Raw genomic sequence first — 26,815 nt, 5'->3', positions numbered from 1 at the left:
AATACGAAATATAAAAAATGAATTTACTAGGAAAAATAAAGTTTGAGATATTGTGTGTGGATTACTTGCAATTGCTGCCATTTAAAACTCTGGATGAGAGAACCACGCAAATGGTTATCATGTATCTTACAGCCTATGTGTCTGATTCACATAACGGTGAAATCCCATTGAAAAATGCTCTGTGAATCAGGCCCTATGTGTTTATCCAGTGACATGAAAGGAATTTAACCCAGGATGACCCACTGCTTATAACTGGTGGAGATGTTTCAATTATCTACACATTTGCGAGTCTAATAACTGGTCTGCATCATAATCGGCAGGTAGACATGTTGCAGTAGGTGGCTACATTGCCAATGCAGGAAGCCCAAATGCAGTATTATAAAGGGACCCGTCATTTAGGGAAATAAATGATCAAATTTGGGAATGGAGTAGCCTCTTCAATGGGTCTTTTGAGCCCATGGGCTGATAGAAACATTAAAGAATGCTGTCTGACACGATCTATGTGTTTTTTCCTATAGCTGGACTATTGAAATTCTTCAGAGAATGTCTTGGTTGTTAGTAACTCTGCACTATGACTTTTGTGAAATAAGACGATCGGTAGGTCAGTACTGTGTCATTATAAAGGTTCTTGAGTTGTATTTATGCATAGGTGGTTTATTTTTACTACAAACATTTATTTGAATTTATTTTTAGACAGATAAATCAGAATTGAATAACATCGATAAGAGGGCGCACGTAGAGTTAGGGAACCATTTTGTTTTTAAAGAGTATTTAGTATGACTTTGTGCACCAAATATGTGTGTGTGTGTGACTGTGCAAAGTTGTATAATTTTATATGGGTGTGCTTGTGTCATTGAATGTGAGCCACTTTGAGTTTACATATGTTTTTAGATGAGTGAAAGGTAGCTATGTGTGTGGGAATCTTGGCATGTGTTAGTGCATGTGTGTGTGTTTGCTACACAGGCCCATCTCTGCGTGCAAGTGGATTTGTGGGGGTGAATGTGAGTGGTCTAGTGTGTAAATGGTTCTATGTATTGTGACGAATCTGAGGATGTCTTCCTTTCTCCCATAGGAGGAGACCTTTTCCATGGGGTCAGGGCAGTGTAGAACTCACATCAAACATTAATTCCCCAGTATACAACTTTGTTTGAAAATATAAAAAAAAGGGGTCTGTTACACTGGGCTGGACAGACAGAACATTTCTACTGTTAGAAATTCTGGGAAATTAGGCTGAACCCCACAGAGCCCGAGTGGAACTAGGAGACCGTATTCAGAACACCTTGACCCTCTCAAAGACGCTTCCAGAGGTAATGGTGGCTCTCTCCCTAGAACAACTAGTTAGTGGACACCATCCTTGAAGATGGCCATCTTACAACTGAACAAACCCTCATTTCCGGAGGCAGTTGACACGGATCAAACCTATGCTGAGGCTGCCAAACTTTTAAGAAACTTACATTGAGCAATGACATAAACAGCTAGATCAAATCTAGCCCCCAATCGATGCTGAGTAAGGAGTACAGGAAAACGGATAAAGACACCTGTATGGGAAAATATACAAGGGTTGAGAAAAGAGGTAGAAAAGAAGAACTAAAGCCCTTCCTGATAAGCGACACAATACAATCCATGTCCTTGGAGAAAATTCTGGCAATTCCTACAATAACCAGTTTCTCCTGTGGAGGAAAAGGCCATATGGCTAGGGTCTGCCCCAAAAATCAAAAAGAGGTACCCTTGGAGGTAGGATGGGTGCAATGTGAAGAATATGTGTTTGTACCTGACGATGAGGAACACATTGATACCCTTTGCATCCCGGAGCCATTTAAAACCCATGAACCAGTCAAAATAAATGGTCATCCTGCTTACGCATGAGTCGACTCTGGAAACCAACAAACTGCTATCCGACCAGACGTCATACAAGGGGAAGATGTGAAAAGGGAAAAACCAGTCTGAGTAACCTGTGTTCATGTTGACCATCAGATCTACCTAAAAAACCCTGTATCAATTAGTATTCAAGATCAGGAGGCCGGCGTCCTGGCTATCCTGCAGGATCCACCATGGATGCCTCCTGGCATACAGGATTCCCTGCTGGTCTCTTTGCTGCTGGTCTCCTCCCTTCTTACACCTGCAACCACTTGACAGCATGCAGATGTGAGTTCCAAATTGTAATTGCTGGTTGCAATTAGAGGAGAACATGGAATATGCCTGACCTTCTCAAAATTCTGCAGGCCTCTTCCTCTTCTCAGCATTAGAGTGGTGAAATGACTTACTAGTGTTCACTACTCCTAGTTGCCTCTTCCTCGTCCCAGTACTATAATGGGTTGAATGAGGGGAGATGTTTTGCAACAGCCCATGAATGCCAGGGAAGAGGGGGAAGTTGGTTCTCAATAGGGAAAGTGGGATACCTAGTCTCGCCTGTGGATATCGTCTCCCAAATACCCAAGGACCCTCCACCCAGGTAATCTTCCCTCGCTTCTCCACCCCCAGGCTCAGGATCAAAATCAATGACCTTTCCCAGGCAACCTGAGGAGAGGATCCAAGGGGAGTAAGTGTAAGGATACCCTCATGTTTCTCACAGTGTGCATGTGTGTGAGAAAGAGCTTGCGTGGGTGCCTATGCCTGTGTGAGCATGACTGGGAGTGCATCTTTGTGTATGGTGCAAGGACATGGGCATATCATAGCAATATATGGCATGTCATGTGATTACATGGTTATATGGAGGGAGGACTACCTGGGGAGATGGTATGAATGCTTGTACATGTAGTGACAATAATTAACAGGTGGGCGGAGTAGCAGAGCATATGAAGGCCCATGTGCATATGCTGCTTTGATCTGAGCATATCATAGAAGTATCTGTCACCCAAGACTCAGTCATGGTCATATGATAGACCTAGCATGCAATGTGAGAACATGTCCATATACCGCCAGTACCCAGTATTCAACAGGGTATTGTGGCATAGTGTGACACCACTTGGGTGAATTAAACCAATGCCTGGCATATGTTGACTCTATGATGACAATGACTGGCATGGGGTGGTACCTAGAATACATGGGTATATTATTACGATATCTGCCATTTTAATATAGTATTTGGCCATATGATACTACTACCTAGGCACAGGGTCGACATCAGATGCTGCAACACTGATACACTGTTTCATACAACACTCCAATCATATGTACATTTGGTCATACAGCCATGTATATACAAAACACTGAACAAACATCAACACACCAAAAAATCCCAAGCTAGCCATCCAATTTCCATCAATACCACCATTAGTGCACTAGAGACTATACACCGGGTTGTATTGTAGAAGCCTTTGCAGTCGGCACATCAGTAAAGGACGCAGCCTCTCCTGCGGCCATGGGTGCTCAATCAGCATTTTCACACAAAAGCAACACACGCATGCACATGATGCACAAGCGTGGTCGTCTGATCACTGTAATGCACAGTCCCACACTAAGAATACTTTTACGTCCTGCAAATCAGGAGAGCATACACTCTGTTATTGTTGCATCAACAACAAGCTTCTGCAATACCAGCTGTTTACCCCTAAATTGGGCTGAACCTATTGTCTTGGTCATTCTTTTGTTCATGCACCAGATGCCATGATTGTGTAAGCGTCCATGCACACAGGTTAGCATAACACATTAGTGCCTCCAATTCTGTGGTGTTTACTTCCAAAGAAAGGTCTGAAAGACAAATTAAGAGTTTGATTTATTGAGAAAATAAGGGCACATTTTTTTTTTTAATGGACCTCACAATTTAATTTTGGTCTGAGCTACGCTAAGATTTTTTTTAATTAAAGGAGATGATCACTAACATGTAAACGTTAAGCCCATTCATTAAGTTTGTTATGATAAGAGGGTGCGAAGAAATATAGATTGTCTACAGTCGATTAATGACTTTATTTGCTGGTTGGATTTAATGCTGTTCTGTGCATTTCTGATGAAATGTATTTCCAAAAATAAAACAATACTACAAATTGTGTCTTTAAAGGTGGTCTTTTTCCTAGAACTAGTTGCATTCTTCTGAGTTTCAAATATTCAGAGAAATGATTTCTTATTTTCCTCTGTGAGTTTTAATGAAGATCAGAATCTATTCGTTTGACGGATCAGACAGTTTGGTATCTGGGGTTTATATATTCCGGGCAGAAATGTTCTGCTCACAGGCTTGCAACATATCACAGACAATCAGAGTCCGCCAGATGGATAGACAAAAGATCAAATACCTTTAAAAAAATGCATTTTTCACTGATGTGATAAACTGCTACAGAATTTCCTTTTCCAGAACTGCCTAACCTGTTGCATATGGCTTCCATACCATCTGACATTAAAAAGAAAAAGGGTTTTGAACTTCCCCACTAAATTTTAGAATATTATGTCAACAATTCCATAGATACAGGCCAGGAAGACTTCAACAAAGCGGTCTCGGTGATATATATTTTAAAAAGCGCATTCTTCCAACATAGACGAGTCCATATTCCTCATATTGAAACAATATGTAGAAAACGCAAACCATACACAACTGCATGGTAGACGAAATAACCAAAAGTTTTTTCCGGCCCGCAGGGAGTATAAGGAACTACTTTTTTCCTATCTTTGTTTATTTTTTATTTATTTAACAACAACTCTGATTGCACAGTGGAAGAGTCACCTTATACAGATTGTTAATGCATAATTTAAGTATGACGGTAAAAATCATGGCTGTACTATACGATTATTTACACTTGCCCCCAGAACATATCACACAAACCGCGCACCAGTGAGGAAAGGCAGTCCTATAATACGATTTTACACCAGGATGCCACGGCGCACAATTGCACGGCTCCATGCAAAGTGCGTAGAATATGGCCCGCGATGCCTTAAAGTGAAATATGCACAAGAAGGACCAATTGGAATCTTTGGGACTGCACCATGTCGCAAACATCAAATGCATGTCCCACTGATCTGCAAATGGTGCAGATAGTAACCCTGCGAAAATAAACATGTTATAAATACCTGGAAACATAGCTTACACTTTCTATACAGTTGCATGTGCAGATACTCAAAGTTGGCTCAAATGTGCCACTGTTATATATACAAATATGTACCATACAAAAATATATAAATAAAAAATATGCTTATTCATTACAAGGCATGCCAACACGGCACATTCTATTGTATGTACAAACGTATCATAAATATATAATCAATACATTGGTGAATCAATAAATATGTTTCGTTGGATATTTCCAATATGGATAATTTACATAGGATCCCACGGATGTCGCACACCTGTACATCACTATGTTGGAGGGCATCATTGATGAACCGGACGAGGGCGGTAGAGGTCTTTGAAGAAACTCACACATGGACAAGGAGTGCACACAGAAGGGTCAAGCAGTATGCACACAATGGCTAAACTCATTGACGATGCATCTCATTTTCCCACTACTAAACATGTATTTAAATTCTGACAAATATGTTGGGGCAATACGAGTGTGCCAGCTGGCAAGTGATATTGAGCACAAAAGATATTAGAATGATATTTGAGAAAAGGGCAATTACCAAAATGGTTATCTAAAATGATGCCACTGGTTCTTCCTTTGCTGGGGGAGCATGTTTTCTAGTTCTCTCATGTACATCTTTCAGATTTTAGTTTTATACATGCCCCATAACACTGCCAATATGTAATCCTTTCCCAGAGATGTCCATGACAAGCCCAATTTTGGACAATTTCCTACAGTATTGTATTTAGGACCTATGGTACTTCTAAGACACAACTCCTTTACTATGCGAGCTGAGGGGCAGGAAATGTTGAAACATGCCTTATTCAGATTCACAGGGAAAAGCTGGTCCAACTTTGGAAGGGGGAGAACCTTAGTTATGGCCAGCAGCCAAAAGGTGATCTCTCACACACACACACACATATCCCCACCTCTGGATGACACCCAGACATCCGGATCTTCTTATTAATGGTAAGAGAATAGGGAGAGGTTCTACTTCTGACAGGCACAAATAGTTTGTTATAAAAGATTGTTCAGCTCTTACACATTCTGTATGTTTTAGGATGAAATTGAACTGAAAAGATGTCAGTGTTTTTTTTTTATTTGATAATATTAATTGATAATATATTTTGTTGATGAAAAATGAAACCCTTAATCCCATATCGGTGGGGGCTCATCTTTAGGGGGTGGCCATGCTCCATGGCAACTGAGATTCATGACAGTCTTGGTATTACATGGCACTTTGTCACAACCTTTAAACCTAACCTCAAGCCATAGGATTCTGTGGAAAAACAATAAAAAAGGAAGAAATAAGTTGAAAAAGCCTTTAAAGGGATCTTGGTGAATTATTTTGCTAGGCAAGCTCACTGTCTGAAAGCATTTGTTTGAAATACTTCCTTAAACACTGTATAGCTTTCAATGAAAAGGACAAAGTATTTTTGAAATACTATTTTAAAACTATTTTGTGGACTATTTTTTAAAATGGTCTGTATGGATTACAGCTCATTCTTATCAAAGACAAAAACAAGTTTTAATTGAGGTCGGGTTAAACCACCATTGAAGTATTGACCTTTTGACCCTTCCCAACCACTCCTGCATAATCTATGTTTTTAACAAACATATGCCAAACACGTACCCCATGTATTTTTTATTATTTTTCTCACTTTGTGCACTGGTTCATCTTAGTTTAAAAATGTAACATTTTATAAGTCTATGCTTAACTAAGAGTCAATTGTGAGAAACCTAAAGGTGTCTGCCTGACTAGTGCCCAGTTAGATCTGTCATCCAGGTGGCCAGGACACGGCCATCGCTATTGGATCCAGTTTCTGGAGGTGGACCAGAGTGAGAATCACCTGCATGGGTGGGGGTCCTCGGGGAATGGACGTGAGACACCAACGGGTGAGACATGGTATCCCTCTTCTTATGACACCTTTTCCCCGTGAAAACTTTCGCATATCACGAAGGACGATGGACTAACACCTGAGCCATTTACCTGACATGTCCCAACACAAGGTTCAGGTAAAGTCAGGAAATTGACCAGAATCACACACACCTGACAGCCCTTTCCCTTCCTCACAGGGATAAAAGGTGGTCCACAAGAGCACAATATTAGCAAGGCAGACCGCATGTCGAGAGAGGTAACTCAGCACAGCAGTTCAAGAGGAAGAGAAAGAAGGCGTGAACCGAGAGGGTGACAAGCAGAGAAGCGACATTGCCCTTTCCAACCGAGGCCTGTGAAACCTCTGCAGAAGGAATCGTAAGACGGCAAACAATAGCTAGCGTGTGTTGCACCAGATGTCAACGGTACACAGGAACCTCCTCCGCTGATATCCAAGCCGGAGAGAGATGCTTGTCTCTGTGGTGCCAACCTTGACTTCAGAGAGAAGAAAATCCAAGCAGTTCATCACGACTGGTGAGTCGAGGGGCGAGCCGATAGGAAACAGAATGTGTCGAATGAAAAGTAGCAAATGGCTAATTGAACTGTTAAAGTACAAAGAACTATTGGTAGCAAAAAGGGGGAAAACCAGAAACAGAGGAGTACGGCACAATGCCGGTGCTCACTCAGGAAACTCTGGGCAATTACCAGATTGTTGAAACTGTTACCAGAAGGCCTTGGGAAAGGTGAGGAAGAGGTCAAAGTGGTCATACCGGGGTCTAGTATAATCCTCTGTACACTCGAAAGTCTTTGGCCGACAGATGATTGCGAAGCTAAGGGAAGTGAATCCCGCATCGTGAGAACTGAATGAGAAAAGGTGTGATTGACAAAGTTAGCAAGAGTGGACCCGAAGGAGGGACGCCGATAAACAGTGGGCGAAGTATAAAGTCCCGATATACAGTGTGTTGACAACAGTGAACCGGGCAGAGGGATGTCCAAAGTGAACTGTTTAAAAAGACAATAAGATTCATGAATGTCACTGACAAAATTGTGTTGAAAACCGTAGTGAACCCGACGAAGGGAAGCTAACATTTGAGAAGCGTCTGAGCCCGGAAGAGGGGAATCCAAGGGTGAAAAGGTATCACTCACTGTGCATACAGAAAGGAACTTTTGGTTATTATTTTGAAACCCATCAGGTGCTAGGAGGCCAGGGACTTTTTGTAGAAAAGAGACTAAACCAATGAAGGCCCTGTTGGCTCGTGCTGGGAAAGCTCAAGCGTGTGCTGTGCTCCAGAATCCTACCTTATCCCATGCTTAAAACTTGGGGAAGGGAGATCCCGACTACCGCATCCTGACTTATTATTTGTGAACATTTCTTCTTTCTTAAAAACATTATCCCACACTTCTTTGGTATTTAGCGTAAGAATTGGCAATATGTTTTTCTTAGTATAGGCCCTTTTATTTGACAAAGACACCACTAGGATTGCCTTATAATTGTTTGATGGTCAAAGCTTGCTCCCATCTTAGATTGGGGTTTAGATTTGGCGTTTTTCCAACCTACCTATACAGTTTAATAAACACCCTTGAACTGTGATCACTTGTGCCTGTCTTTACTGTTGCCACCATGAGTTCCTTATACAATATAACTCTTAAGCTGTTTACATTTAATTAAATAGTTATGAAATCATTAATTTATGTCTTTTTTTCATGGAAATGTTTTTTAGTCTATAATTTCAACCAAAATATTTCTCACCAAACGTATTTTGGTCTATATCCTTCAAACAAATCACCTCTTACCAAGATTCACATTGGAGAAATTCGGGGACGGAAAATGTCATCCTATCAGAACCAAGACACAGTGATCTACTAAAGTCAAGGGGAGGCTTCCTAGCAACAGTGACATCATACTTGAACTTTCTAATACAGTAGCATATTGCTGAACCACAAGCTACAACATTGCTGCCCCTGAATGCAAATATTTTCGTTTATGGACGTTGAACCTCTCTATAGATATTTGACATGAAATAATCCTAAAATGTATATTAGTGCTGTCTATGTTATTGCTATCCCCAACCTTTATTTCAGGGAAATCGATGACCTATGACCCCTTCAGAACCATGCAGCTCCTTGGCACTTCTTAGCTAATAGCACCTACAATTCCCCCGACGCAAGGAGGTCACCCATCTTCATTTTTGGGGGATCAAAACTGGATTTTGCTCCCATTTCATATGAGATGTATTACGGGCCACTTTTACTTTAGGATCAAAAGGTTAAATGTTCCTGTTCGTGCCTTCTAGCTAAACCCTCTGTTATTTTGACTACTAGATGGCAAGATTGGTGGCTCTTGTGCTCTAGAAGTTCAGAAAACATAATCAATCCACAATCAGGAGGACAACCATGATGCTCCTGGTCCACAGAGATTTGCACAGAGGCAAATAAGCATCTCACACTTACACCAGTCTTTTTAAGAACACAGTGACACAAATGGCCACTGAAGCAAGTATATAGATGCACAGAACATCTTCATGCTACATCTGAGCAATTATTTGTGACCTTCACTTGCGAGAAAGCATCTTGAGGATACTCCGGGAATTTCCAGTTTTCCTCCAAGCCAAAATGTATTGAGTACATTAAATACTGGCGGATGTAAACTCAGGGACATGAAACCCAGAATGTACCTGCTTTCTAAAGGTGTGCACTACAGTATTGATTGTTTTAAATCAATGTGCTTGCTTTTAAGGCATTAAGAACCCTATTGACCGATTACAAATGATCAATTTACAGCAGTTACACACATGTCTGTTTTCATGTTCTGCGTGAATCAACAACACATACTATAATGTATGTCACAGAAAAGGAGCAAGTGATAAATGATCATACCGATTGCCATGGTCTCCGATGCCATAAAACATCGCCTGGACAAGCATGTGCATTGCATTGAGACATATTTGGTGGTTTGTCGAGAATCTCACAGTTTTGATCTGTCAATATTTGGCCGTTACTCGCCTGACAAATCACTATTCGTGTCTTTACTCCACCACCACATGTTTGAGTACACTGAAAAAGAAACAGAAACAAAAGGCCAATCGAGAGATTAGCAAATGTTCAAAAGCTCGCATTTAGATTTCAGTGCAGTAGAACAAATCCATTGTGGACATTTAAAAGGTCTGTCACACGCGATTGAAAACATTTTGCGGCCATCTTCCATTGCCTTCTTATATGTAACTTAAGACGTGCATTTCTAAGGCATACATTCTTCCTCAGGGAGACCGCTTGGCAGTATATACAGATAATAGATGTCTTCTATTACCAAACCCAGTGGTAGTCATTTTATCGATATTGATAACATGGACTGAGTGAACCTGTCGAGATTTTAACCTGTGACAGTAACGTTGAACACAGGTTCCTATAACGGCTGGATTAGTCCACACGAGGCACAGATCATCCAGGTTGAAGGAGGAAGTGCATGGTTAAAGAGGACAATTATTAATGGTAATGGAAAGCTATGGGGCTCATTCCCATGATTTTGGGGGAATCCTCGGGAGGAATTCCAAATGGTTCCTCCAGGGACAAACACAATCTCACAAGTATAGTTCTCTTTTCAACTAGATTTTTATTAAACAGTTTGTTTGAGGACAGCTTTCGGGAAATTATACAAAGCAAAAATGTCTCCTTGCGACCCAGAAGACCCCACATTTCCTTCCCACCCTTTCCGATTTCATTTTCTAAACTATATTCATGGATTTCAAAGTATCTGAAAATCGAACATGTTTTCAGTCTGAAATGCAGTAACAATCATTAAGGGATTTTCGGACCTAATGATCTAGAGCAGTGGTAGGCAAACTGTGGCTCTCCAGTTTGGCGTACAAATCCCACCAGCTCTATCCTTTAAAGTCAATGTTGAGGGAGTCTTAGGTCAAAGTATCTGGAGAGACGCAGCTTGCCTAGACCTCAGCTGTATGGTGAAGCGGGCGAACAGTTGAGCAATCAAGAGTGGGATTCTAGACGCAATCATGGGTCAAGCTTGTGATGATACGATTGTGAGACGAAGGGGTTCTCGGTTCGTGGTCTCCAACACCCTGGGAGGGTGATGCCAAAGGGAAGCTGTTGAATAATGGTTGTGCTAACCTGTAAAACAACAACGATGGGTGCCTCTATGGAAAAGGAAATTTGGGAAATTCTAGATGTATGCAGGTCTACATTGCACCCACCAGTCATTCTTTGGTATCTACAGTTTTTAAAGTTCACACAGAACACACATGACATGTTCATTGGGAGTTCTGGGATTATTTTCTGTTTTCTGGGACTTCTACTGTGCATAATGCAAACTATCACTTAAAATACATAAGTTCTAAAATTGGTTGGTTCATGGAATGTGAGTGCTACAATTGATTGATATATGGGAAAGTATGAAGGGACTCCATTCATAAGGTTTACTCCCTTTCAGTATTGTATATTTATTTCTTGAAAAAAACTCCAATATAGTTAAAGCAATCATTTTTGAAAGGAAAAAACAATGCATTGACCCTTTGGAAGCTAAATGTAGGACTTACTTCTCCCCAGCTGCCATAGTTCCATCGCGGACAGGGTCCTGAATCACAGTGCCTCGACTCTGGTGGTTTGGTTGTTTCATCGCAATGGCTGGCGCTACTTCCTTCCTCATCCTGGCAAACAACAGCGCGTCTGTGGAACCCACCGTTACACGTGCTGGAGCACTGGTTAAAGAGAAAATGACGAGACATGACCAAAACAAACTGGGGTTATCTTTCCAAGACCTTGTCGTTGGCCATAATACACAGATTCTTTCAGGATACAATGGCGTTGGTGGTAGCACAGCAACTCAATGAAGGATGACACGCGTCCTTTATGCTCAACGATATTATGAGACACAGTCAACAAATATATGCTACATGTATTGCAGAAAAGCTGATTTAAAAAGTTATGCAGCTTCACCAAAAAGGCTATATACGATAGTATTATGTTTCTGGTGGGTAGTAGCCATCTTTTCTAACTAGACCTATCTAAAAATGTGCATTAAGTTATTTTTTGTACATGGATCACATTGACTTAAATTAGCAGACATACACACTCCTCACTCTGGTGTTTGTGAAGGGAATTAAGAGAGTCCTAGTTTTCTGCGGTAATGAGACACACACACACACAAAAACACACGCACGCCCTACCCACACATACCCCACCCCACCACAAACATGTGTTGCTCCAGTCAAGCAGAGTGCTCTCACAGAAATAACCACCACCACTGCTCCATGCCTGCACCTCTGGTCTGCACAGCAAACAGTGCCCCTCGTCCCCCTTATCTAGGGCCTTGGTTCCTACCGCCATCCATAGAAGAGATACAGAAGCCATCTGTCATGAGGGCGACTGTGACAAGCATTGAACCCATCACCCAAATTGATTTTCTTTGTAGTTTTATTCAATAAACGAGAACAGGATGAACCTAAGAGTGTTAAAACGCCATTAAGGAGATACTATAAAATGCCTGGGAATCCTCACAGTGGATATAAGAAATAAGGCTGGCCCCTCTTGCTCCAGTTCTCTTCTCTGAGGGCATAGGTGGCTCACAAAAGTCTGTCTCTCTTAGTGCCTCCAACTGGTCCATCCACTCCCCTATCCTCCGATACTAATAGTACTTCCCTTCCCCCCTCTTGCGGTTTACTCGCCTCTGGCTCTTGTATTGTATCCTTCGTCATCTTTTCGGGTTTACATGCCAACTCCCAATCTCTCTTCGCCTTCTGCTTCACCTCCAGCCCCAAGTAGTTCTTCTCCTTCTTCTACCGCCCTTGGTTTCCAGTCTGCAAATCTGTGGGTGACTTCTGCACCCCCTTCCAGAAATCTGTGAGCACCTCATGCAACCCTGCTTCCAAATATCTTGGTGTCTTCTGCACCACCCTTCTCTACATCTGTGGGAGACTCTGGTACTCCTACCTTTTACTCTCTGGGTGACTCCTGCACCCCTCTCCCAAATCTCTGGAAGCCTCCCTCCTCTAAATCTCTGGGTTACATCTACACCCCTAATCCATATATCTGTATGACTCCTGCACCCCACCTCCAAACCTCTGGAGGACCCCTGCACCTCCTGTTCCAAATCTCCATGCTACTGAAGTATCATCTTTGACCTCCCTCTTCTCTCTCCTCTCTTCCTCAAACTCCTCTCGCCGTCCGGCACCCTCTCCAACGGCATCTTTCTTTCTCTAGTGACTCTAATGCCATACTAAGCTGCTTGATTATATACTGTGCTCTCCCCTCTGTCCCTGCCCCCGGGTGGGACTCTGGGTGGGAGTTTTCACCTGTGTGATCCTGGGCTCACCTATACTGGATTGGTTGTGCAGTGTTGGTGTGGCACAGTTGCAAAGTTCCCAGCATGGCAGAGCAAGGTTTCTGTATTCTGGGTCCTCAGAGAATTCGTAGTAGAGGAATTCACACCTCTCTCGCCTGCCCTTTTACTTAGGCAACATTAAGGTTGGAAAGTAAGTAGCAATTTAAAAGATTGAATAAAAAACACTCAACGCTCAAAAAGTCAAGCAAAACAAATCTTCAAAATATCGAATCTCAATGGAGAGTACACACAAAAATGACATTTTTAAATTAATATCTAGAGGCTGCATGTAATGGGAAGAGTGGAGCGGGAGAAAGGATACATATGTATTGCCGGGTAGGGGTTAAATGGATTTAAAAAGACAAAGGGGCTAGTGCAAGCATGTTGGGCTTAAACATGGGGTTTAAACTGGTCTGTGAATTATAATGTAATAGCAATTATATCATTTGATATTCAGCACTTATCATTCAAGAAGTCCATTCATCTTCCTTTTAACATTTACATTTTTAAGAAAGGACCATTCTGGGGTGAAAACAGAGTGAGTTGGGTAATGATCACCTCCTTAAAATTCCACAAGGTTTTTTCCTCCGACCCCATGACGTGTGGCCTCCATACGATCATTTAAGAGTGGTTGTCCACTCCTCTTTTATCTTGGTACCAACAGCCACATCCCATCCCTGTAGCCAAAGACTTTGCTGTTAGCCCAACACCTCCCCCTTAGTCACTAGCTTCACTGTTGGAAAGGATCTCCCCACCACGTTTGTCCAGGCTATTCACCATTTACTAGTGTCTCCAAAGTATGCCAGTCTTTAGCCAAGTACTCTCATGTCATAGTGAAATGCTCCTCTCTTGAGCCACATTACCTGCCCTTGCTCCATGGTCTCTTTCTTTGTGCAAAGACTTGCATGTACACCCAAAAATACTTCCTTTGAGACACAGGGCTTCATTACAAGTATGCTGGTCCGGAATTAAGGGTGCAGGTCACACCACTACGTAACGACACCCGCCCGCAGAGTTTTCACAAAAGCACTGACACCGATAGCAACGGTCGCGGTGCTTCTGTCTCCTCACTCCCATGGGAATGGGGACTAACATTTACCGGCACCTGACCTCCCGATCTGCCAGAACTTGTAATGTCCCGGTGGCACTGGGATGTCAGGTGCCATGCAGCGAGTCCGGTGGCACACCTGCTGGTAGCACGACAGGTTAGCGCCGGACTCGTAATGAGGCCCACAATCTTTATGTTGTGTCACAATATCCAGCCAATACCTCCTCACTGTGGTTAGGGACTCCTTCTTCTTGTTAGGTTCTACCTCTTCAGTCCAGATCTTCGACTATAGGCAAGATGCCCCATTTACACTCATATAAATTTAGGACTACTAGCTTTAGCCATTGGACCACCTGCCCCCGCGGGCCCAGACTGACAAGAATATGTTTATTCCCAATGACTGTTACTATATATGTAAATGTTTTATCAATAGGTAAAACAGTCCTATTTGTTGCTAATTAAAGGGTTAATCATGGCCTCTCCTGTTAGTAGACATGGGGCCTCATTACAAGGGTGGCAGTCCGGAAATAAAGGTGCCGGTCGCACCGTTCCGGCACCCTCTTCGAACTGCCACACTATAATTCTGCCTTCCTTGGCCAGTGCGCCCGGCAGTTCTGACAGTTGGCAACAGTGCCGGTGCTTGTGTGTACCCATTCACACGGTATCGGACCCCGTGGGAATGTGGATTTACACTTTCCACCGCCTGATACCCTGGGCTACCGGGACTTGTTTGTCCCGGTGGCACCGGGATCTCAGGCGGCAGAAATGGTGTTATGAGTCTGGCAAATCTTTCCTTTGTACTATCCAGGCCTGTCTATGCTAACAGCCTGTATCTCGGTCTCCCAGACTACCTAATGAGAAAACTTCAAAATGCAGCACCGAGATTACTCCTCAGAATGAAAGGATTTGAACATATCACACCAGCATTAAGTACCCTCCACGAGCTGCCCGTCAAGAAAAGGATTCATTTCAAAACCATGTGCATCGCCCATACTGCAACCTTGGAAGGGGGCCTCTCTCCCTCAGCACTACACTTCCTCCAGACCACAAAGGTCAGGCAATGCTGACCTAGTTCAGATTCCCTAATTCAATAAGAAATGACCTTGGGGGATCCTCTTTCTTCTTTCTGGCAATAAAGCTCTGGAACAGCCGACCTAAACATCTCCACCTAGAAGCGAACTACCATGCATTCAGGTAAAAGCCTACAACCTGGCTCTTCAAGCAACCAGATTGAGCGAACTGAAAGCCACTCAAGAATCCATGCAGTAGTTACCCTCCTCACACAGCACATAATTAAACATAGGGGCCAGCACATCAGGCATACTTCTTTCACGCAACCCATCGATTAGTTGAAACCCTTCTGCAGAGCATCAAATCGCACCTGAGTCCCTCCCCCTAACACACTCCTACCCAAACCTCATCAGTCTTTCAATTTTTAATTACTATCGACACTTCACAAGTCAGGACCTGCCCTTGCAGCAAACCTACACCCGTTTTGACCCACCACAAAGAACACAAAGTTTACCTAACAGCACACAGGTAATGGATACTTCTGACCTGCAGTCATGAACACCACCAGTTGTCTGCATATGCCTTCCCACTATCCATCTAACAGACCCTGCCCCCTTTCTTACAGTGCCATGTGCAGTGAGACCCACATTATTGACAGCTCGGCACTATATAAGACCACTTACCTTACCTTACTTTAAGGGCCAGGATAACTTTGGGTAGTATCAAATGACACATGCCCCATTAGTAGATATGTTAATTACATGCATGTAACATGGTCTCCCCATTTAGTGGCCCTTCTAGTACAGAGACGAGGAGACATTGAGACTTACCTCTGAGGTCATGCACCTGCCTGTTTTTATACTTTGACTCACTACCTGAATGTAACCAGCGCCTACATACCCGAGGGTTTTGTGCACTGTAACAAATGAATAAATAAATAAATAAGTAAGCAGACACTTCATGAGAAGCGCTGCCGGACTGGTGTTTCTCCCTCGATGCTTTGTTGATCAAGTGTCACGTCAAGCTGTTATGGACCATTCTTCCAATGGGAGAGTCAACCAGAATTTGTTGAAGACTATTATTCAGCATAACCCCAAAAAATATGTCACCTATGTAAACTGCATATACTGATATCTTTACCATCAGCGCAGGGGTTCGCCGGGGCTGTATGATGGCCCATTACTGTTGAATATTTACGTTCATGGTCTGGAAAAATATCTTGTATCTGAACCAGTGACTGTACCTTTCCTTTTGAACCATAAGATTCCAGCCTATGTGGATGACATGGTTTTATTGGCCATTGTTCCAAAAGAACTGCAACCTATAGTGAATCTCTATGTTGATTTACAAAGTCACAGACAATACATGTTAAACATTTGAAATATGTTTTTATAGTTTACAAAAGAAACATGAGGCAGGATCCATCCATCTAATTGGGTAAGGTTAAACCTAAAAGGGTCCGGACCTTAGATTATTTAGGCATGGAATTTCAGGAAGAAGAATAATTAGTTGGGCCCTGTAGCAAAGGGCCCAATGCTGGTATGTTTCATTTTTCCATGAATTAAGATGGTGGGGCAGTATTTCCGAATGTAAATGTTTACCAGGACAAGACAGGTGGCATTCTGCTTTTGACAAAGTCAACCACTCCATCCTCATAAACCGCCTCCATGATACCCTACGCATCACTGACTAGGCACTGGCATGGCTGACTTCCTTTCAAATAGACCCTCTCAAGTGCAACTGGGCCCTTTTCTCTCCTCCACCGCACTCTCAACCTGTGGCATCCCTCAGGGCTCTATCCTATCACCTTGGCTCTTCAACATCTACCTGGCCCCTCTGACCCACCTGATCTTCACTTTCTCCCCTCATTTCCAGTGTTACGCACATGACACACAGCTCTCTTTTGTGCTGCCTTCCTCTACCTGCTCCTCCTCCCTCATACCTGACTGCCATCCAGGCATGGTGCTCTATGATATCTGCCTTAATGCCAGTAAAACAGAGATCTTTCTCATTGGGACCCCAGCTCCTTGTTTCCACCCCACTCTCTGGCCTGACTCCCTGGTTCCTCTCCCCTCACTGACTTGTGAGGCATAAAACCATGGGATAATCTTTGACTTCTCTCTCTCTTTCTCTGAACACATCATGGACCTTGCCAAAAAGTCCAATTTTCAGCTGCATCTCCTCAGGGGCATATAACCTTTCCTCACCTTCCCCCAGAAGCTCAACATCTCCAGAGCCCTTGTTCTCTTTAGGCTAGACTACTGCACTAGCCTCTTCCTCAACCTGTCTCTTCTCTCCCTTCCCCCTTCAGCTAATCCATAATAGGACTGCAAGACTTAACCTTGGCCTCAAGCCCAGGGACTTCATCTCTCCAGCCCTAAAATCTCTCCACTAGTTCCCAGTGACTGCAAGAATCTAATTCAAGACCCTTTGCATCACAAGGCTGTCTGAGGCCTCAGACCTCTTTACATCCAGCTTTCCCTCCCCAAATACCTCCCGGCCAGAGACCTTCGGTCTTCTGGCTCCAACTCTCTGCAGGTCAAACGCTTCTCCAAGCAGAGAGTGGGAGGTGGACCCCTTTCCTCTGCTGGCGCCTCCCTCTGGAATGGCCTCTCTTTCCCCCTTAGACTTTCCCTTTCTCCTCTTCATTCCCTCTCCCCGTCCCTTGCTAACTCTCCTTCTGCCACTGCGACTGGGGCTGGGTCCCTCCAGAGTCATACAGGGGCCAGACCACATGCTACCAGGCCCCCCAGCATGATTTGCCAGCACTTGCCCTCGGGAGCCCAACTTGGTCCTCCATGTCCGCTGCACTCCCTTGCCCCCACCTTCCCCTGGCACTTTGCGCCTTGGCCTGCACAGCACTTTCCCGCCCCACCCATGAAGGGTACCCCCACGCCTGCACTTCTCCCTCTACCCCCGACCCCTTGCACTTACCACCTTGTCTTGCACTTGCATGGTAGGATTGTCACAAGGCCAATATAACCGCTTGTGTTCTACTTTTCTGATTCCCATGCTGCCCTCCCCACCCCCCACAATTTTGTCTTGTGGCACCTGGAAACACCTGTCTATAGGTGCTGTACAAATGTCCAATAAATAAATAAAAATATGCTGCTGGTTTGAGGGGTTATGTACCCATGCCCAGTATTGCATCAATTGAATGCAGGTTTCTACAATACCCGCTGAGAGTTTCACCAGCAACTCGTGATGGGTTGTGGGACTGGTCAGTATTAACACAACTTCGAAGCACCCACACAGTGAACTCACTCTCCCAATTATAATGGTCATGACGTGGGAACCATAGCATGTGCGGGCACCTGTTTTTCCAGTCACTATAGAGCTATGTGTGTCCCTCAAAGGGGAACCGACAGAGCTCACCCCTTCCTCAAAGGATAGAGAGTAGGAGAGGTCATGTTTTACCAACACCATTAAAACAGAAACATCAACCATGAATCATATTTCTAGCACAAATCATTCTGTAAGAAAATCCAATTCATTTTAGTATTTTATTTTTTAGACAGTGCCAAGTGTCACCGGGAGGCTTCAGATCCTACGGCTGAATTGGGCATGCACTAGCAACATACAAGCAAAGGCCGGATGCTGCGGAAGGGCCGGGTAGCTGGCAAGTCGCACCATCAATGACGAAACAAAGGCTAGGATTCTGTGACAAGACAGGCTGCTGTCAAGATGCATCACCAATCACAAAACAGGGATGGGTCGCTGACAAGACAATGCTGCCCTGGCTGCTTCTTGTGAGGTTGACTATAAAATGGAAAGACCTCTATTTGCGGGTGGTAACCCGGTCACACTTATTCCAGGCTTCAAGCCGAAAGAGAAGAAAACGAGATACATTGATGGGTCTCCTGAATACCCTGACTAGCTTGAAGGGACCACAAGGAGAACAACACATGATTACTTCAGGCCTTTACAAAGACCTTACACTGAAGATGATGTTCTTAATTAATACACATAGTTTCTCATTCTTCACCCATGGCGTTAGAGCATATTGAGAATACCATGGAAGCAACCCCAAAAGCCCTGGCTGATGGGCAGTGACAACTTCCAAGATAATGCAGGTGCAAACCAATAGGCAAGCTGCCAAGCAAGCCTTACAACGATGGGGAGGCCACCAGTTATCTGGCAACGTTGGTGCAACTCACCGATGAGGACACCACAAGGTGGGTACAACCCCATGTAATGGCTTCCATCCTCAAAAAGTACATCCTAGGTAAAATTGCAACTTAAATTCTAAAGGCTGGCTGTCCTCAGCAGGGATGAGGGTGGTAGATTTAATTGTGACTGGTAGGTAATATGCAGACAGCCTCGAAAGCTGCCAGTTTGATGGGCAATAGCTTGTATGATGGCATAAATATGTATTTGGCAAAGAGTTGGGTGTCACATGGGGACTTTATGATAGAACTTTAAAACCTCCAGACTGTTTCCTAGCACAACTTCACAGTTCCTCTAATATTGACTGAAAATACTCACAGACAAGTGGCTACAGGCAGGCATCTCTTCAATACAAGCCGTGGTGGGTGGGTATTGTGGGAGCAACTTTAGAATGCCTACACAGTCCACTTCACCTGTGGTTCCTTCAGTATGGTAAACCCAGCCTCCAGAAGGTTATCAACAATGCTCAAGTGCGCTCAAGTACCTAGAATAATGAACTTTGGACTTGGAAACAGAAGCAACCCAGTCATAACCATTCCTTGTACGGAAAATGGACTGCTGGACTGAAGAGGCCAGTGGCATTCCATAATTGACAGCAGGGGTTGGGTCAAAGCAACTTACGAAGGAGAGGGCAATTTCCCAGACACCAAAGTAGGGCTGTGCAGAATAGCATTTAGTATTCGGTCGAATACCAAATAGTCTGTCAACTATTCGGCCGAAACCGAATATGAAGCCGAATAGTTGCTTTATTTAATGAATCGGGTTCCAAACTTGAAAAAACACCCTCCTTAAAAAAACAAATAAAGCACCTTTTAAATGCATTCTATACTTTTATTTCTCTTGTCATTAATGTAGCATCTTTATTTAAAGTATAAAAGCCAGCAAAAAGCAGATTTAACCAACCTGAAAGGACCAAATGTACAGAGGTTTGTTGCATATTCAAAACCAGTGCTGGTTAAAGTAGGAGGCTTCACAAATGCAAAATGACTAGGTTGCAGTGAACACAATGGATATTGCAATTTGCAACTGCCTTTGTGAATCAGATGCTTTGCACTCTCTATCCAGTTGCAAAGTTGATGCTGTCAAGTTTTCAAACTTCTTTGCAGCTCACATAGAAATGTACAAAATTGTTCATGTTGGCTCATGCAGGACACAAGTCAAGAGGAAATTTGAAATGTGTGAACTCCATCTCACAACTATTCACCCCACCCAAACAAATGCAACTCACTTTTCACTTACCCTAGCTACTCTTTCTCGCCAAATCACAAACATATGCAACTTATCATTCCTGATAAAATATCAGATATCTTAAACTCAGGACTCAAGTCCTTAAAAAAAGAAAAGGGGGGGACTATGACGTACGCAATGGGAAGTGGCATGGCAGGAACTGAAAGTATCCTAAAGTGAAATATGCACATTTCGAGGGGATTGGGTCCTCCGATGTATTCCATATCTATGACAGGTAATGTCCACAGCTGTGCTGCTTCGGAAAATCTTTGGCGTCTGCGTCCTGCGTCAATGACGTCGATGCGCCGTCCCCGAGGACCTCCTCTGACGGCCGAAGTCACCTGATGTGATAAGTAGGATGCACGACGCCCATAGCCTCAGTTCCGTTTTTTCCACGAACGTGTTCGCTTCGTGAATCTCGGTATGCCTCGACTCGTTGGAGTTTGCTGTTTTCAATTCTCGGTTCGTTGAACCTGTTCGGTTTGTTGTGTAGACCTATTCGTGGCGATGTCTTTCTCATCTTCAACCCCGCGTCCGGGCTTCAAGAACTGCGGGGACTGTGGGTCCAAGATGTCGGTCATGGACTTGCACGACGCCTGCCTCTGGTGCCTCGGGGAGGCCCACGATACGGACGACTGTCGACTGCCAGTCGCTCACGGCAAAGGCCTTGCGGGAACGCAAGAAGAAGCTGTCGGTAGGCCGGGTGTCTAAGACCTGGAAGTCGAGGTCTGCGGGGCTTTCGGAAGTGCCGGCATAGGTCGCCTTCCCCGTCCTCTTCCGAGGACTCCGCCCGTCGGCGGGTCGCTTATCCCTCCATGCAAGCGACACCGGAGGAATGGGCTTACTTCGGGAAGCAGATGCTAGCGATTCTGGAATCGCAGGGCACCGGTCCGTCCGCGCCTCCGAGTGGGGTAGGTCGGCACCGGTCGAGAGACACCGCTCGTATGCCTTTGGGCTCGAGTGGTCGGCACGGCTCGCGGGAGAGGTCCTGCTCGGACAAGGGTAGCCGTTCTCGCCATGCCCGTGCCAGGTCCCGGTCCTCGACACGCTCAAGACCGTGTGATCCTGTGCCGTCTTCGAAGAAGACGTCGACGCCGGTGGCGCAGAGGTCGTCGACGATTTCTCTCGAGGCTCTGCCTCCGAGGGGGTCGTCGATGCCGAGGTTGTCGAGAGACACGCTCGGAGCTCCAGCTTCGAGGACTGTGTCGACGCCACTGATGCTGGTGGCGCTGCAGCTGACGTCGATGCCGATTCGCTCGACGTCGACGCCTTTTCTGTCGATGCCGGCGCCGACTCGTTTGGGGCCATCGACGCCTTTTCTGTCGACGCCGGCGCCGACTCGTTTGGCGCCCTCGATGCCTTTCGAGGCGGTGGTGTCGAAGGGGCCCCGTGGCACGGGGTTTGCCCCTAGTAAGGCTATGGCTAAGGTCCAGCACTGCTTTGGTCCGCAGAGGTCTTCCTCTCCCCGCCTGGAGTACATTTCAGAGGGTGATGAAGGCTCTGATGGCGGCCTGGTTCCGGTTACGGTTCCAGATGAGCTTATCTCGGGCCATAGCCAGTTTGATGACCTGAGGCAGTCACTGCATGATGCCAGTGGACTGGACACCTCTCCGGAGGTGGAGTTTTGTCGGCCGGAGCCTGGCACTCATGCCGATTCTTCATATCGGCGCCTTATGTCTCCGGTTACCGAGTACTTGGGTTGGTCAGCTCCCCAAGGGGAGTTCGTTCAGGATGATCTCACGGACATCCTTGATCTCGGTCCACCCACTGACCCGGTTTTGCCTTTTCAGATGGCTCTGCAGAGAAGGGAGGTGGCGTCTTGGACTGCTCCGGAGAATCTCCCGGCAGTGGGCAAGTCTTTGTCGCGAAAATACTGTCCAGCCAGTAGCGACCCCTGCTACTTGTCTAGGCACCCCACCCCGGAGAGTTTGGTGGTGCAGGCGGCTACGGCCCCGGCAAAGCAGGCGTCGTATCCTACCATCCCTCTGGATAGGGACGACAAACGTTTTGACGGCTGGGCGAAGAAAGTGTTTTCTTCGGGGGGTATGGCGCTTCAGGCGGCCAACTCCATATGTGCCTTGTCTCGTTTCACACACACTGTGGAACTGTGTTGCATTAGCGGCTGATCATATTCCCAAAGGGGACGAACGGTATGGTTTCCTTGCTATGGTTCAGGATGGCAAGGATGCCATGTGTGAGGCCGTTCAGTGGGGTTTGGACTTGGCGGATTGTATCAGCCGGTCCATAGCGGCGAGCACCGTAATGCGCAGGTTTGCGTGGTTGCAGAAGTCTGAGTTCGCTCGTGATGTGCAGTCCCGGCTCCTCAACATGCCCTTTGACGGTGAACACCTTTTTGGCAGCAAGGCTGACGAGAGCCTTGAGAGGTTGCAGACCTCCAAAGCTGCAGCGAAGTCGTTGGGCGCTGCAGTGCGCCAACCTCTGCCTTTTCGCCCTAGGGGACAGCAATGGAGGGGAGGTTCCTTTCGCTATTACTCGTCCTTCAGTAAACCGAGGGGAGCTAGCAGTCAAAGAGGCCATCGTAAGAGTGCCAGAGGTAGAAACAAAGGTACTCGAGGTGCCAAGGCCGCTCGGGCAGTTGCCTGTTTGCCCTCAGGCAACGCCGCAGCCGCTACCACTCAGTCATGAGGCCAGGTCCCGGGTCGCCGGTTGGGGGAAGGCTGGCGCAGCATCTTGTAGAGTGGCAAGCCATTACTTCGGATGTGTGGGTTCTGGAGATCATAACCCACGGCTACTGTCTTCCTTTTCGGCAGAGACCTCACGACAATCCACCAGGGAGCCTCTCTTTGAAGTGTCCGGATCCGCTCCTTGTGCAGGAAATTCAAGCCCTGCTGGAGAAAGGCGCTATAGAACTGGTGCCTGTAGCGGAGAGTACAAGGGATGGTATTCCCCTTATTTTTGATTTCGAAGAAAGACGGGGGATTGTGACCCATCATGGACTTGCGCGGTTTGAACAAACTCCTCAGGAAGGACAAGTTCAAGATGGTGACTCTTTCTCAAGTCCTCCAGGCCCTTCAACTTCAGGACTGGTGTGTGTCTCTCGACCTAAAGGATGCTTACTTCCATGTGCCGATCCATCCCAAGCACAAGAATTACCTGAGGTTCACGGTTGGCGACTCGCACTTTCAGTTTCGGGTCCTGCCGTTCGAATTGACCACCGCCCCAAGGGTTTTCACCAAGCTCATGGTGGTGGTGGGAGCGCATCTCAGGAAAGGGGGGAGTCACGTCTACCCCTACCTGGACGATTGGTTGATCAGGGGGAGCTCACCCGAGCAAGTCCTGGATCATCTGTCCGTCATCTGCCACTCCCTTCACAGGCTGGGCTTCTCCCTCAATTTAATAATAACAATAAAGTCCCATTTGACACCAACTCAGCGGCTCCAGTACATCGGAGCAGTGCTCGACAAGTCCCTGGGGCAGTATTTTCCTCCTCAGGTGAGGGCTCTTCACATTCAGCAGATGGTGCACAAGTTTCAGCTTGCCCAGAATCTCCCAGCGTCCGAATTCTTGAGACTGCTCGGCCTCATGGCATCCTGCATTCTTCTGGTGCCAGAGGCTCGTCTGCAGATGAGATCTTTGCAGTGGGCACTCAAGCTCCAGTGGTCTCAGTCCTCTGGCAGGCTGTCAGACCCTGTTCAGGTGCCACCCTCGGTAGCTCGGGACGTTCTGTGGTGGGCCGTCGAGGGCAATCTGATGAAGGGGGCCCCATTTTGGCTGCCCTGGCCGGAGGTGACGATCATGACGAACGCATCCCTCACGGGATGGGGAGCTCATGCCAACGAGTTGACAGTCAGCGGTCGTTGGTCTCCATCTGAGTCCAGACTCCATATCAATCTGTTGGAGCTGAGGGCCGTCAGGCTAGCCCTGAAGGCTTTTCTGCTGACTGTGCGCAGAAAGAGTGTCCTGATTCTAACGGACAACACGGTGGCCATGCACTACCTCAAGAAAAAGGGGGGGGCAGGGTCACTTCCACTGTGCAGGGAGGCGATGCAGCTCGAATTCTGGGCCATCCAGCAGGAAGTTTCGATCTCGGCTGGTCATCTGGCCGGAGACGACAACGAGATGGCGGATGCTCTGAGCAGGCAGAGCTCGATCTCTCACGAGTGGGAGCTGGCTCAGGAGATTCTCCTAGAGATCTTCGCCCTTTGGGGGACCCCTCAAGTGGATCTCTTCGCCTCCAGTGTCAACCGGAAGTGCAAGAGGTTTTGCTCGTGGGAATTTCCTCCAAAAGGAGCCTTAGGAGACGCGTTTGTGGTGGAGTGGTCATTCCCACTGCTGTACGCGTTTCCTCCAGTCCCCGTCATCCCGCAAGTGCTGCGGAGGTTACGGAGGTTCGGTTCCCGGATGATCCTCATTGCTCCGGCGTGGGCCCGGAGGACGTGGTACTCGGACCTTCTAGACTTGTCCATCTGCCCTCCACGTCGTCTTCCCTACCGAGACGATCTGCTCTCACGGGAGGGGGGTCAGGTTTTCCATCCAGAGGTCAGATCCCTCAATCTTCACGCTTGGCTTCTGAAAGGTTAAGGTATAAGGATTGGGACCTCCCTGAAGACGTGATGGAGGTGTTGCTTTCGGCCAGGCGGCTGGCAACAAAGTCTCTGTACCGTTGCCGTTGGAAAAAGTTCTGCGACTGGTGCAGAGTTCAGAATGTGGATCCTTTTGAATGTGACATTCCCATGGTTCTTTCTTTTTTGCTTGCTTTGGCCGACAGGGGCTTGCAAGTGTGGATCATTAAAGGTTACCTGGCGGCGCTGTCCATATTTAAGCGCTCGTCTGAAGAGTGTTCCTATTTTAAGATTCCTTTAATTTCGCAGTTTTTGAAAGGGCTCACTAATGTGTTCCCTCCATCACCTTTTTTGGTGCCAGGTTGGGATTTGAACCTTGTTCTTAAGTTTCTTATGGGTGCTCCGTTTGAGCCTTTACATTCTTGCCCTTTGAGGCTGTTAACTCTGAAAACTGTGTTTTTGGTTGCGGTTACTTCAGCTCGCAGAGTGAGTGAGTTACAGGCACTTTCAGTTAAGCCACCCTTCACTGTGTTTCATAAGGACAGGGTTGTCCTTAGAGTTCGTCCTTCTTTTCTTCCAAAGGTGGTTTCGGAATTTCATTTGAGCCAGAAGGTTGTTCTTCCAGCGTTCTATCCTCCTCCACATCCTGGTAAGGAAGAGGAGAGGCTCCATAGGCTTGATCCTCGGAGAGCATTGAGCTTTTATATTTCGCGCATATCCCTGGTCAGAGTGGACGATCAACTTTTCATTGGTTATGCTGGAAAGCGTTTGGGACAAGCTGTGACGAAATAGACTTTGTCTCGTTGGATTATTTTAGCTATCTCCGAGTGTTACCGCTTGGCGGGTAAGGACCCTCCGGCTGGCTTGCGGGCCCATTCTACCAGAGGAGTGGCTGCGTCTACTGCCCTGCAGAGGGGAGTTCCTATTCGTCACATCTGTGATGCAGCCACCTGTGCTTCAGTACATACTTTTGTACGTCACTATTCCCTTGATTCCATCAGAGGGCAAGATCTGGCCTTTGGCAAGGCAGTTCTCTATTCCGCAATTTGATTGGGCATGTTAAATTTGTGTTCTAAATTCTTTCCCACCTCCTTGCTTGGTACTCCTTTGGGAGTCTGTCATAGATATGGAATACGGCGGAGGACCCAATCCCCTCGAAGAACAAGTTACTTTCTTACCTGGTAACGTTCTTTCGATGGGATGGTCCGACGACGTATTCCATATCGCCCCCTCCCTGCCTTCCCCGCTGCAGAATTTCTTTTGCGATTGCAGCTTGCATTCCGCAAGGCCTTGTGTGTCTGACTGGCAGAAAACTGGTGGCACACGTTCTGGGAAAAAACTATAACTGAGGCTATGGGCGTCGTGCATCCTACTTATCACATCGGGTGACGTCAGCCGTCGGAGGAGGACCTCGGGGACGGCGCATCAACGTCATCGACGCAGGACGCAGACGCCAAAGATTTTCCGAAGCAGCACAGCTGTGGATATTACCTGTCATAGATGTAGAATACGTCGTCGGACCATCCCATCGAAAGAACGTTACCAGGTAAGAAAGTAACTTGTTTTTCTTTCAGTTTGCCTTTTCCAACTGAAAAAAGCGCACATTGCATATAAACATTTGCCAAAAGAAAAAATGTTCCT

General features: G+C 45.9%; 1 protein-coding gene across 1 annotated transcript in view; it reads right to left on the bottom strand.

The window, feature by feature from the left end:
• Positions 1 to 26,815, bottom strand: part of ADAMTS20 (ADAM metallopeptidase with thrombospondin type 1 motif 20) — a 779,002-nt gene that overhangs the window by 186,012 nt on the left and 566,175 nt on the right. The window contains exons 27-28 of the mRNA XM_069628019.1: positions 11,415 to 11,576; positions 9,742 to 9,918 (exon numbers count right to left, since the gene is read on the bottom strand). Coding sequence (XP_069484120.1) covers positions 9,742 to 9,918; positions 11,415 to 11,576 — 339 coding nt within the window. The remainder of the gene's footprint in view (positions 1 to 9,741; positions 9,919 to 11,414; positions 11,577 to 26,815) is intronic.

This window comes from Ambystoma mexicanum, chromosome 12 (genome assembly GCF_040938575.1).
Source record: "Ambystoma mexicanum isolate Mex_15411 chromosome 12, UKY_AmexF1_1, whole genome shotgun sequence".
Classification (NCBI taxonomy): Eukaryota; Metazoa; Chordata; class Amphibia; order Caudata; family Ambystomatidae; genus Ambystoma; species Ambystoma mexicanum.
The sequence above is the reverse complement of the archived record's forward strand: the minus strand, read 5'-3'. Positions and strand labels throughout refer to the sequence as shown.